Raw genomic sequence first — 14505 nt, 5'->3', positions numbered from 1 at the left:
AATAAAATTGTTGGACTATAACCTGGTGTTGTAAGATTCTTTACATTTGTCAACCCCAGTCCATCACCGGCATCTCCACATTATAAAAACATAGATGAAGCAGCTTCTAGTGTAGAGACACCAGCGAAGGACATCGAGCTGAGAGAAACAACATTACGTTCTGTGCCGAGGGACCGAACGGGTAATATGGTTCAGATCCCTGTGTATGCTCTTGCTTAGACATTAAGTGTGTTAAATGTTTGGATTAATAATCAATAAAAATCATGGTAACCATATTAGTATCAAGACCGAATCTATCTTACAGTGATACAAATTCTGATGTTACATTATACGACGTGATCCTGCTCAGTGTTTTAAAGGATCCAGATTATCAGTTTGAGGCTATCACTTCGAACAGAAGTTCACAGAGTTTCTCAAGATTGGGTTCATGCAGACGCTCCAAACAGGCATGAAAAATTTTCCTGCACTTTTCATTTTTGATAAATGGTTCTCAACTGTTGTGTATCATTCCCCTGTTTGAGATATAAATGCATCATTGTAACCAAGTTAAATAGTTTCAGGGGGAGCTACACGTAGTAAATAGCTTTTAGGATTTCATACCATGGCCTAATACAGTTTCCAAGACAAAGTTCTCTATCAGTTTTCATGAGATAAATGTGTACAGATTATATAATCTCTTCAACAGCACAACGATGGGAGCAGGCACCCCGCCGTCGGTCACCGACGGGAACGGGCACCCCGCCGTCGGTCACCGTCGGGAGCGGGCATCTCGCCGTCGGTCACCGACGGGAGCGGGCACCCCGCCGTCGGTCACCGACGGGAGTAGGCGTTCTACTATTTATCAATGACGGGAGTAGGCGTTCTACTATTCATCAATGACGGAAGTAGGCGTTCTACTATTCATCAATGACGGAAGTAGGCGTTCTACTATTCATCAATGACGGGAGTAGGCGTTCTACTATTCATCAATGACGGGAGTAGGCGTTCTACTATTCATCAATGACGGGAGTAGGCGTTCTACTATTCATCAATGACGGAAGTAGGCGTTCTACTATTCATCAATGACGGAAGTAGGCGTTCTACTATTCATCAATGACGGGAGTAGGCGTTCTACTATTCATCAATGACGGAAGTAGGCATTCTACTGTTCATCAATGACGGAAGTAGGCGTTCTACTATTCATCAATGACGGGAGTAGGCGTTCTACTATTCATCAATGACGGGAGTAGGCGTTCTACTGTTCATCAATGACGGAAGTAGGCGTTCTACTATTCATCAATGACGGGAGTAGGCGTTCTACTGTTCATCAATGACGGGAGTAGGCGTTCTACTATTCATCAATGACGGAAGTAGGCGTTCTACTATTCATCAATGACGGGAGTAGGCGTTCTACTGTTCATCAATGACGGGAGTAGGCGTTCGACTATTCATCAATGACGGAAGTTGGCGTTCTACTGTTCATCAATGACGGAAGTAGGCGTTCTACTGTTCATCAATGACGGAAGTAGGCGTTCTACTATTCATCAATGACGGGAGTAGGCGTTCTACTATTCATCAATGACGGGAGTAGGCGTTCTACTATTCATCAATGACGGAAGTAGGCGTTCTACTATTCATCAATGACGGGAGTAGGCGTTCTACTGTTCATCAATGACGGAAGTAGGCGTTCTACTATTCATCAATGACGGGAGTAGGCGTTCTACTATTCATCAATGACGGAAGTAGGCGTTCTACTGTTCATCAATGACGGAAGTAGGCGTTCTACTATTCATCAATGACGGAAGTAGGCGTTCTACTATTCATCAATGACGGAAGTAGGCGTTCTACTATTCATCAATGACGGAAGTAGGCGTTCTACTATTCATCAATGACGGGAGTAGGCGTTCTACTGTTCATCAATGACGGAAGTAGGCGTTCTACTATTCATCAATGACGGAAGTAGGCGTTCTACTATTCATCAATGACGGAAGTAGGCGTTCTACTATTCATCAATGACGGAAGTAGGCGTTCTACTGTTCATCAATGACGGAAGTAGGCGTTCTACTGTTCATCAATGACGGGAGTAGGCGTTCTACTGTTCATCAATGACGGGAGTAGGCGTTCTACTATTCATCAATGACGGAAGTAGGCGTTCTACTGTTCATCAATGATGGAAGTAGGCGTTCTACTATTCATCAATGACGGGAGTAGGCGTTCTACTGTTCATCAATGATGGAACTAGGCGTTCTACTATTCATCAATGACGGGAGTAGGCGTTCTACTATTCATCAATGACGGAAGTAGGCGTTCTACTGTTCATCAATGATGGAAGTAGGCGTTCTACTGTTCATCAATGACGGGAGTAGGCGTTCTACTATTCATCAATGATGGAAGTAGGCGTTCTACTATTCATCAATGACGGAAGTAGGCGTTCTACTATTCATCAATGACGGAAGTAGGCGTTCTACTATTCATCAATGATGGAAGTAGGCGTTCTACTATTCATCAATGATGGAAGTAGGCGTTCTACTGTTCATCAATGATGGAAGTAGGCGTTCTACTATTCATCAATGACGGAAGTAGGCGTTCTACTATTCATCAATGACGGGAGTAGGCGTTCTACTGTTCATCAATGATGGAAGTAGGCGTTCTACTATTCATCAATGATGGAAGTAGGCGTTCTACTATTCATCAATGACGGAAGTAGGCGTTCTACTATTCATCAATGACGGAAGTAGGCGTTCTACTATTCATCAATGACGGGAGTAGGCGTTCTACTGTTCATCAATGACGGGAGTAGGCGTTCTACTGTTCATCAATGACGGAAGTAGGCGTTCTACTGTTCATCAATGACGGGAGTAGGCGTTCTACTGTTCATCAATGATGGAAGTAGGCGTTCTACTATTCATCAATGATGGAAGTAGGCGTTCTACTATTCATCAATGATGGAAATAGGCGTTCTACTATTCATCGGTTATATTTAATGCAAATAAAGCACAACAAAACCAAGTAACTCTGACTAGTTGTATATAAGAACAGACTTCAGTGTTTGTTGGCTTCAACACAGGCTTGGCAGTTTAGAAAACAATGATTTTCATGTGTTTCTGGTGTCACCTACGCTCCTTATAGTAGTGTTACAACCTTGGAACACGCTCACTGTCATTTGTTATTCTGTTCCCTTTCTAGTACGTTGTGCAATCATTTCAGGTTCATTGTGTTATAATGCACTATGTGGGGTCATTCGAAGAAAACTGCAGCTCCTGATCAGATTCAAAACTGCTGTGATAAACTTACAAAGTTACAAACAGTTTACACTATTATAAAACAGCACATTCATATCTTCTGACTCATATTGTACTCCTTCCACTTGTATACTGAACATAAGGCAATTATAATCATTAAAACAAGATTATGCACAAAATCATGTACAATTTCCAGTTTGATGTTTTAACCAAATGTGCAATCTAAGGTGAATTTGAAACTAAGGATTTGATTTTCATTTTTCTTGTAGACATTTTCAATACACTGTGAGTCCAGTCATGTTTCTATGTTCTTGTCGAGATTATTTAATTAGATCCAATATAGAATGGGAAGAATCCTGGGGAAGTAGCTCTGATTATCAAGTTATGGAAGTCATAAGCATGAAAGAATTCATGGAGATTGAAATTGCCATCAGGTCCACATCTTTCACAGATCATTTATGATATGCCCTGTAATGGAAGCCCTGAAGAAAACTCTGCATAATCTATTTCCTGATTGCCAAAGGTAATCAAACAAAACTCTTATAATATCCGCCTATCCCCCCATCCTCACTATTGCACTTTGGCCTCTTACTCTCCACAGACAACACCCTGCTCCCCCATCACACTCCAGCACCACAGGAATCATTGAGAGCTGATTTTCCCGTTCTAACACCTGGGCATATTGTATTGCCTGGGTACAGTGCATAGTGTAATGTTGTAACAAGGCCCATCTGGTTTTAAATTAACAGACAGAAAATCAAACGGGCTCCTCATGGACATGCATTCCTCTCCAACAATTTCCGAACGTGCTGCATCCAAGTGATCCAAAACATAATCACAAAAAAATCTGCCCCACTGTGCCCTATATAGTATTTGCTCACATATATTGATGTGTATCCTATTGCCTCCAACCATATTAAACAAAACAACAACAACAGCTTGCATTTATATAGCACTTTTAATGTAGTAAAACGTCCCAAGGCGCTTCACAGGAGCGTTATCAAACAAAAATTTGACACCGAGCCACATAAGGAGATATTAGAAAAGGTGACCAAAAGCTTGGCCAAAGAGGTGGGTTTTAAGGAGCGCCTTAAAGGAGGGGAGAGAGGTAGAAAGGGAGGGGCGAGACCATGGAGGGATTTGAAAATAACGATCAGAGTTTTAAAATTGAGGCATTCCCAGACCGGGAGCTAACGTAGGTCAGCAAGCACAGGGATGAAGGGTGAACGGGACTTGGTGCGAGTTAGGACACGGGCAGCAGAGTGTTGGATGAGCTCCAGTTTATGGAGGGTGGAAGATGGGAGGCCAGCCAGGAGAGTATTGGATTGGTCAAGTCTAGGACAAAGGCATGGCTGAGGGTTTCAGAAGCAGATCAGCTGAGGCAGGGGAAGAGACGGGCGATCTTACAGAGATGGAAGTAGGCGGTCTTGGTGATGGAATGGATGTGTGGTCGGAAGCTCATCTCAGGGTCAAATATGACGACGAGGTTGTGAACGGTCTGGTGCAGCCTCAGACAGTGGGCAGGGAGAGGGATGGAGTCGGAGGCTAGGGAACAGAATTTGTGGCAGGGACCAAAGACAATGGCTTCGGTCTTTCCAATAATTAGTTGGAGGAAATTTTTGCTCATCCAGTACTGAATGCCGGACAAGCATTGTGACAAATGAGACACAGTGGAGGGGTCAAGAGAGGTGGTGGTGAGGTAGAGCTGGATGTTGTCAGCATACACGTGGAACTTGACATGTTTTCGGATGACGTCACAAGGGTCAGCATGTGGATGAGAAATAAGAGGCCAAGGATAGATCCTTGGGGACTCCAGAGGTAACAGTGCGGGAGTGGGAAGAGAAGTCATTGCAGGTGATTCTTTGGCTATGACTGAATAGATAAGAATGGAACCAGGCGAGCGCAGTCCCACCCGACTGGATGATGGAGGAGAGCCGTTGAAGGAGGATGGTGTGGTCAATTGTGTCAAAGGTTGCAGACTGGGTGAGGAGGGATAGTTTACCACAGTCAGTCACATAGGATGTCATTTGTGACTTTGATAAGGGCCGTTTCAGTACTGTGGCAGGGTGGAAATCTGATTGGAGGGATTCAAACATGGAGTTGCGGGAAAGGTGGGCACAGATTTGGGAAGCGACAACATGTTCAAGGACTTGAGAGGAAAGCGAGGTTGGAGATGGGGTGGTAGTTTGCAATGACAGAGGGATCAAGGGTGGGTTTTTTGAGGCGAGGGGTGATGACGGCAGATTTGAAAGGGAGCGGGAACATACCTGAGGAGGGGGAACCGTTCATAGTATCAGCTAACATGAGGGCCAGGAAGGGAAGTTGAGTGGTCAGTAGTTTGGTGGGAAGAGGATTGAGGGAGCAGGAGGTGGGTCTCATGGTCAAGATGAGCTCTGAGTGGGTATGAGGGGAGATAGGAGAGAAACTAGAGAAAGTTGTGAGTTCAGAGCTAGGGCAAGGGGGGATCCTCAGGGGGAAGTTTGGCTTGGTGGGCTAGGGGAAGGGAGGGAAGCAGCAGAGGCAGCTGAATGGATTGTCTCAATCTTAGTGACAAAGAATTACATGAGCTCCTTGCACTTGTTGTTGTTGGAGGTGAGGGTGGAGGGGGCAGGGGAGAGGCGTTTAAGAAGACGGTTTGTAGTGAAGAGAAGCCGGGGGTTATCTTTGCATTCCAACATGATCCTGGAATACTGAGCAGTTTTGGCAGAGGAGAGCAGGACCCGATAGTGCTTTATGTGGTCCAGCCAGATCTGGAGATGAATGGCTAAACCAGTTGTCCGCCATAAACGTTCAAGTCTGCATCACATAGACTGAAAGGAGCACAGATGAGGGCCGTACCAGAGGGAACGACCAGTGTGAGAGAGAGTAATGGTTTTAATGGGGACAAGGGCATCAAAGATGGAGGTGAGGGCATGATTGAGCAGAATGGTAGCTGCAGAAATGTTGTGGTGAATGGAGGGCCAAAGGCTAGAGAGTTGGGAATTTGAAAGTGCCGTTGTAAGTGACTTGGGGGAGAATTTTTTCCAGGGACAGACACACAAGCAAATGGGGTAGGGAGGGGGAAGGGGGATATTGGTGGAGAGGGATAAAAGGAAGTGGTCATAGATAGCCTTATCCATGATTGACACAAAGGGAGCAGAGAGGCCATGTGAGATGGCAAGGTTGAGGGAGTGGCCGTGAATATGGGTAGGGGATCTATATGGGGGGAGAGATTAAGGGAGGATAGGATGGCTGTGAACTCAGAGTAGAGAGGACATGATGAATTGAGATGGAGGTTGAAGTCACCGAGGATGAGAAGTTGCTCGTGCAGAGGCCGAGGGTGGAAAGCAATGAATATATCTCAGTGAGAAACTTGGTGTGGTACTTGGGTGGGTGGTAGAGAACAAGGATTTTAAAGGAGAGGTGAGTGGGGTGGAACAAAGTGGGATGCTCAAAGGAGAAGGTTCTGGAGGAGTAGGGGGACAGACCAAGGTGCGATTTGGTGATAAGGGCCACACCACCACCACTTTTCAAGAAAAGAGTTCAATTTCTTTCTGATGGGGTTAATCACCACAGTATGAATCATTTCTAATAGTGTCTACTCTACTCCATAGAATTACATACAATTTTACAGCACAGAGACATTCAGCCAAACAAGTCTATTCCAGTGTTTATGCTCCACACGAGCCTCCTCCCACCTTACTTCATCCAACCCTATCAGCATATCCTTCTATTCCTTTCTCCCTCATGTATTTATCTAGCTTACCCTCAAATCCATCTATGCTATTCGCCTCAACTACTCCATGTGGTAGTGAGTTCCACATTCTCACCACTCTCTGAGTAAAGAAGTTTCTCCTGAATTCCTTACTGGATTTATTAATGACTATCTTATATTTATCGCCCCTAGTTTTCGACTCTCCCACAAATGGAAACATCTTTTCTACATCTACCCTATCGAACCCCTTCATAATTTTAAAGACCTCTATCAGGTCACCTCTCAGCCTTCTCTTTTTCTACCAGCCTTTTCAGTCTTTCCTCAACTCTTTGCTTGAAGCTTTTTAATTTTAAATCTGTGTCCTCTAACTCTACCCCAACAGTGCAGGCCACACAGTTAAATCTTTCAGCATTTTAAGGACCTCGATCACGTCCCCTTCAGTTGCAAATCACCATTTAGAAAGCTAAGTTTAAAATATTTTTAACAGTTGCCTACAGCCTTGTGATATTTATTACAATGACAAGAGGCTGTCCTAATGAGGGCCGTGGGGTCATGTATCCATCCTCTGAATAAGAAAAACCACCGCATGCATATCACATTATGCAGCCACATAAACTGGAAGTTCTACAAAACCATCATGGAATAGCTAGAAAAATGAATGAAAAAAATAGCGGGCTCTACTTTGGAAATAAAGCAGATTCCAGGCAAGTTCTTTAATTAGTAACAGTCATAATCAGTGCTGATAAACGAGATCAAAGTGGGCCCCAAACAAAATGTATTTCTGTGGTGCTAAACGGAAAAGCCCAGGTAGGTACCGAGTAAGAAACTGTAGATATCTTCCATTGAAAAATGCTTGTTTGCAGTAATCGTTTCCTTTAATCTCCCTAGCGGCAGAAGAGCAGTTCTAGCGATACACATTGGGTTTGACATCTTCATATAAACTGGTTTCTATAGCAGCATATATTTGATTACAGCCACATCCTAAAAGGTTCAATGTTTTAATGACTGATACACTTCCCAATATGGGACTCTGAGGTACCAAATGTGAGAATATTAAACAGCAACTCAGTCTTCGGAATTCTGGTGCCCCCTCCTTACCTGGCTCTGTGCAATTCTTTGCTTGGGTATCATTGTCTGTCGCTGCTGCCATTAACTTCCTGTTCCACCACCTTAGGTCCAGTATGGCTTGTTGTCCAGCGTGTTTCTCGTGCTCTTTGTGGTCTGTTGGAATTAGCAATTAGGATGAGTTATTCTCCTATGAGAAAGAAGCCGTGTCGATACCCTGAATTACTGTCATTGAAAATCGATCCCTGACTCCTTTGACCTTTGATCTTATTTCATTCAGAACTCTCCAACTATGCTCAAGCAATACGCTACAGGAGCACTCTCAAACTTACCGATATTGATGCAAAATCCTTATATCAAATGGAATCATTCCGAACGTCAAACTGAATAAATACCAACATAAACTTCGTTCAGAAAATCCTAGTGATCGCATAATACTTGATATTCCGCAGGATGACATAATACTTAAAAACTACCTTCAAATGCAAGCGCTAAAAGCATTTAATAGAAATTCTGTTCTATTATATTGCAAAATGCATATTTTTTTTAAAAAAATTCTCCATAAAGGGTTGAACAAGACTTCATCGGAAAAATAACAGTCCTTTATCAAAGGTGATTCCCACTGGAAAACTTGCACATTTCCTCCAAGGCAGTTACATTAAAGGATGCTTTATTGCGGAAATAACCGTATTCTATTAATACCGGGCTCCTCGACTATTATAGTCCAATCGACTTTGGATACGGCCGCATAAACTCGTGTTACGCAAGTTCATTACTCCGTTCGTGTAACAAGGGGAGATGCAAACTTAAAAGCACGAAAACACGTTTGTATAATCAAACTGCAGTGTCTAAATCGCCTTTTACATTTGAAACACAAACGCGGTGTAATACAAGACGGCTCGTTTTTTAAAAAAAAAACATTTGTGAAAAAATAGATGATTGAACATCTCTCTCCCTTCTTACAAAAAAAAAACCACGTTTGCAGTGATGGTACCAGGTGGAAAAGTTCAATTCCTCGACGGCAAACTGGGCTCACTCACCTAGTCTGGAGAGCAGGCTGCACATGCACCACGCCAGGAAGAGGATGCTGCAGGAGACGCCGATCTGATAAAGAAGCATCTCTCTCCTCCTACGAACTTTGGTCATTTTTGCAAACGTTGACATTATTGTACCCCTCGGTCGTTTGGTACTTGAATCCATCGCCTCTGACAATTTGATTTTGTTTTATTGCGAGCGAAAATCTTAATTTTTTTTTTGTTCCACCCCCCCCCCCTCTCTCCAATGTGTTTAAACTCCGGCGCCAGTTCCCATTTCACGGCTTTAAAGGAGGAAAGCCCTTGATGCAGTGTCGAGATCACATGTGAGCTGCAGGTTTCAGGGACTGAGAGACAGAGAAGAGCCTGTCAGTTTAAGGACGCTCACCGCCCGGGTAATGACGAAGGCTCGTCACTTTCTTCAGAAGGGAACGGGGATTGTTTAAAATGGATTTCTCGTATGATTCATAAATCTCCCCAAGTTAAAAAAAAAAGGAAAACGAAGTCAGAGCAAAAATATGCAGGTTATTAAATTACAAATCTTAATTTTTTGTTTTATAAGCAAAAACTTTTTTTTTTGGATGCGGTGCTCTAGTCCCGGGCCGTACAATCCCACAAATACAAGTCCTGTGTTATATTGTAGGGATGTACAATCCTGCACAGCTCTCCTCCCGAGTTTGATCCTCGTCGTTTTGCCTCTCTCTCTCTCTCTCTTTAACTTTGGCTCTGCCATGCGCGGCTACGTGACTCTAGCGGTTGACCTCTGGCAGCATTAAGAGCAAGTTAATCCTCTCCCCTCCCCCTGAACGGGACAGGAATTATCCGTTCTATGTATCTAGCCACATTTCGGATCTCAAGCGGTAGCGTTTGAATTTGGAGATTGGTAAAGAGCGCTAGCTTCATAGGCTTTATCTTAATTTATTCTATCTATCGATCAATCATTTATCTATCTAATATACCAGGTCATTGTTGGGTTGAATACGGAATGGGTGAAAACACTGAATAAAGAGCATTCCATATGTACATCAATCTTTATATCCGGCTTCCGACACGGTTCAAACACTGAGAGCGAAGTGTACGGGCAGGTACAGCCGGATTCAGAAGAAGCCGGCGGGGGTGCGGTCTGTGTAGTTGGGAGATGCTTGAATTGTCATATGTTTGCATCAGGTCTCAATGAAGAAATGTACCCGTGAAGGAATAGGACGGGAGACGAGTTTCTGGGTGTGTGGTGACAGCTAAACACTAAGGGTGAGATACTTCGCTCCGGCTCCTCTCAGTTCTTGAGGTGCCCAGATTCACCCTAAAGCACTCGGTTAAAACACGCCTTGGGGGCAATTTTAAGCGAGCGAGTCTCCCAACAAGTTACCACGTTTTATGGGGGATTAAGCACTTACCTGAGTAAAGATTTTACCCTCTGAGAAACGTGTGTGTGGGAGAGGGAGAGAGGAGGATTGCTGCTGTGTCACCAGGGCGTGATGTGGCTCAGAGGAAGCCTTTATCAAACAGAAACAGCAAATGTATATTTATTCAGTTGGTGACAGATATTGTGGAGACTATCGCGTTAATTCATCAGCCGGATAGCAAGATGATCGATACCTTTGCTATCTGAGAAAGGCTGTGGGGGCGGTCACGGTTCTGTTTGCAGTATCCCAACAGCACTAATACCTCCTTAATACTTCTAACTCCTCTATATCGGTGTGAGAGTAGTGCTGAGTACAGATGTGCCACTATAAAAGAGCTGTAACCTTTATCCATGCACTGGTTACATACAGCTCAGTGGGGTAAATCCTGGCTCAGCATTTGATTTTGTGTAGGCGGTTTGAGCTGTGCTGTTATGCTAACAGCAGAGGAGCTCTGTTCCACGAATGCATGGGCTCTTGCAAATGCATTTGGAAACAAGTGAATAACAGTTTCTCAGATTTAGAACCGGTAAAGAAGAAAGAATTGCGTTTATATAGCGCCTTTCACAACCTCAGGACATCCCAAAGTGCTTCACAGCCAATGTCCTACTTTTGAGGCACTTTTTTTATAGGCACTATTGTGTAATGTAGGAAACGCAGCAGCTAGTTTGCACACAAGATCTGAGACAGTAATGATAATGACCAAGTCATCTGTTTTAGGTGTTCATTGAGAGATAAATATTGCCCTGGAGAATTCACTTGCTCTTGCAAATAGTGCCACGGGATCTTTTACCTGCCTGAGAGGGCATTGGTTTAACTTCTCATCCGAAAGACAGCACCCTCAGTACTACACTGAAGTGTTAACCTAGATTATGTGCTCAAGTCTCATGGAGTGGGACTTGAACCCACAACCTTCTGACTCAGAAGCGGAAAGTGCTACCACTGAACCACAGCTGACACTCAAGTAAGGTTACTATGGCTGGTAGCAAGAGTGATGCATATGGTACAGGATGATATATAATAAAAAAACATGCTGGAAATACGCTTAGTGAACAGAGAGTTGTGATGATTGAAAATGGGGTTTGACAATCAAGAGATAAAAAGGGGTTAAAATTTACCAGTTGTAAATTCCAGATTGTATAAACTAGCAAGTCCAGAGAAATTCTAGTCTTCAGTTCTGACGAAAGGTCTTCGACCTGAAACGTTAACTGGTACTTTCTCCACAGATGCTGCCTGACTTGTTGAGTTTCTCCAGCATTTTCTGTTTTTATTTTAGATTTCCAGCATCCATGGTATCTTGCTTTTGAAACTCTAGTCTCACTAGGCTGGACATACCTACTTACATATACACACTTAAATGTCTGTGATGTGGAGATGCCGGTGATGGACTGGGGTTGACAATTGTAAACAATTTTACAACACCAAGTTATAGTCCAGCAATTTTATTTTAAATTCACAAGCTTTCGGAGGCTTCCTCCTTCCTCAGGTGAACGATGTGGAAATGAAATCCTCGAAATGAAGTCGCATTTATAATTCACAGAACAATGCTTGTTGATTACAGACAGTTTTTTCAACTGCCCGTTACCAAGGCAATCAGTGTGCAGACAGACAGGTGTTACCTGCCAGGTCTCAGAATATACAAATCACCAAAAAAAACAACAAACAAAAAAAAAACAGAGATAGAGAGGTAGAAACATAGAAAAGACAGCAACTGACCCGTTATATTAAAAACAGATAACATTTGTTCACTGGTGGGGTAACGTGTAGCGTGACATGAACCCAAGATCTCGGTTGAGGCCGTCCTCATGGGTGCGGAACTTGGCAATCAATTTCTGCTCGACGATTTTGCGTTGTCGTGTGTCTCGAAGGCCGCCTTGGAGTATGCTTACCCGAAGGTCGGTGGCTGAATGTCCTTGACTGCTGAAGTGTTCCCCAACTGGGAGGGAACCCTCCTGTTTGGCGATTGTTGCGCGGTGTCCGTTCATCCGTTGTCGCAGTGTCTGCATGGTCTCGCCAATGTACCATGCTCTGGGGCATCCTTTCCTGCAACGTATGAGGTAGACAACGTTGGCCGAGTCACAGGAGTATGAACCATGCACCTGGTGGGTGGTGTCCTCTCGTGTGATGGTGGTATCTGTGTCGATGATCTGGCATGTCTTGCAGAGGTTACCGCGGCAGGGTTGTGTGGTGTCGTGGACGCTGTTCTCTTGAAAGCTAGGTAATTTGCTGCGAACGATGGTCTGTTTGAGGTTGGGTGGCTGTTTAAAGGCGAGTAGTGGAGGTGTGGGGATGGCCATAGCGAGGTGTTCGTCGTCATTGATGACATGTTGAAGGCTGCGGAGAACATGGCGTAGTTTTTCCGCTCCGGGAAAGTACTGGACGACAAAGGGTACTCTGTTGGTTGCGTCCCGTGTTAGTCTCCTGAGGAGGTCTATGCGATTTTTTGCTGTGGCCCGTCGGAACTGTCGATCGATGAGTCGAGCGTCATATCCCGTTCTTACTAGGGCGTCTTTCAGCGTCTGTAGGTGTCCATCGCGTTCCTCCTCGTCTGAGCAGACCCTGTGTATTCGCAGGGCCTGTCCATAGGGGATGGCCTCTTTGACGTGGTTAGGGTGGAAGCTGGAAAAGTGGAGCATCGTGAGGTTGTCCGTGGGCTTGCGGTAGAGTGAGGTGCTGAGGTGCCCGTCTTTGATGGAGATTCGTGTGTCCAAGAAAGAAACTGATTCTGAGGAGTAGTCCATGGTGAGCTTGATGGTGGGATGGAACTTGTTGATGTTATCGTGTAGTCTCTTCAGTGATTCTTCGCCGTGGGTCCATAGAAAGAAAATGTCGTCGATGTATCTGGTGTATAGTGTTGGTTGGAGGTCTTGTGCAGTGAAGAAGTCCTGCTCGAACTTGTGCATGAAAATGTTGGCGTATTGGGGTGCGAATCCCCACACCTCCACTACTCGCCTTTAAACAGCCACCCAACCTCAAACAGACCATCGTTCGCAGCAAATTACCTAGCTTTCAAGAGAACAGCGTCCACGACACCACACAACCCTGCCGCGGTAACCTCTGCAAGACATGCCAGATCATCGACACAGATACCACCATCACACGAGAGGACACCACCCACCAGGTGCATGGTTCATACTCCTGTGACTCGGCCAACGTTGTCTACCTCATACGTTGCAGGAAAGGATGCCCCAGAGCATGGTACATTGGCGAGACCATGCAGACACTGCGACAACGGATGAACGGACACCGCGCAACAATCGCCAAACAGGAGGGTTCCCTCCCAGTCGGGGAACACTTCAGCAGTCAAGGACATTCAGCCACCGACCTTCGGGTAAGCATACTCCAAGGCGGCCTTCGAGACACACGACAACGCAAAATCGTCGAGCAGAAATTGATTGCCAAGTTCCGCACCCATGAGGACGGCCTCAACCGAGATCTTGGGTTCATGTCACGCTACACGTTACCCCACCAGTGAACAAATGTTATCTGTTTTTAATATAACGGGTCAGTTGCCGTCTTTTCTATGTTTCTACCTCTCTATCTCTGTTTTTTTTTTGTTTGTTGTTTTTTTTTTGGTGATTTGTATATTCTGAGACCTGGCAGGTAACACCTGTCTGTCTGCACACTGATTGCCTTGGCAACGGGCAGTTGAAAAAACTGTCTGTAATCAACAAGCATTGTTCTGTGAATTATAAATGCGATTTCATTTCGAGGATTTCATTTCCACATTGTTCACCTGAGGAAGGAGGAAGCCTCCGAAAGCTTGTGAATTTAAAATAAAATTGCTGGACTATAACTTGGTGTTGTAAAATTGTTTACAATTAAAAGTCTGTGGCAATGCATAATTGAAGCGTGTTTCCATTAGGTTGCTGGTTAATTTGTGCTGACTACAAATAATGCAATATAGTTAGCACAGACCAAACACATTAGGAGAATCAATTCCAGGCTACCACACAAAGCAATCATTTCCCTCTCCATTTCCCTGTTCAACTGTGCTCTATTCGTTCTTCAGCCTATCTGTGCTTCGCTTACTCCCTGGCTCGTATGTGGTGTCCAGTCTCAAACCCCCAACCCCCATTCCTCCCCCATTA

General features: G+C 44.4%; 1 protein-coding gene across 1 annotated transcript in view; it reads right to left on the bottom strand.

Moving 5' to 3' along the window:
* LOC137326173 (sodium/potassium/calcium exchanger 4-like) overlaps positions 1-9180 on the bottom strand; it is a 224129-nt gene extending 214949 nt beyond the window's left edge. Inside the window, exons 1-2 of the mRNA XM_067991046.1 lie at positions 9021-9180; positions 8014-8127 (exon numbers count right to left, since the gene is read on the bottom strand). Of these exons, the coding sequence (XP_067847147.1) occupies positions 8014-8127; positions 9021-9180 (274 nt within the window). The remainder of the gene's footprint in view (positions 1-8013; positions 8128-9020) is intronic.
* Positions 9181-14505: the final 5325 nt, after the last annotated feature.

The sequence above is a fragment of the Heptranchias perlo genome, chromosome 10, assembly GCF_035084215.1.
Source record: "Heptranchias perlo isolate sHepPer1 chromosome 10, sHepPer1.hap1, whole genome shotgun sequence".
Lineage (NCBI taxonomy): Eukaryota > Metazoa > Chordata > Chondrichthyes > Hexanchiformes > Hexanchidae > Heptranchias > Heptranchias perlo.
This window is presented reverse-complemented; position numbering and strand designations above follow the sequence as displayed.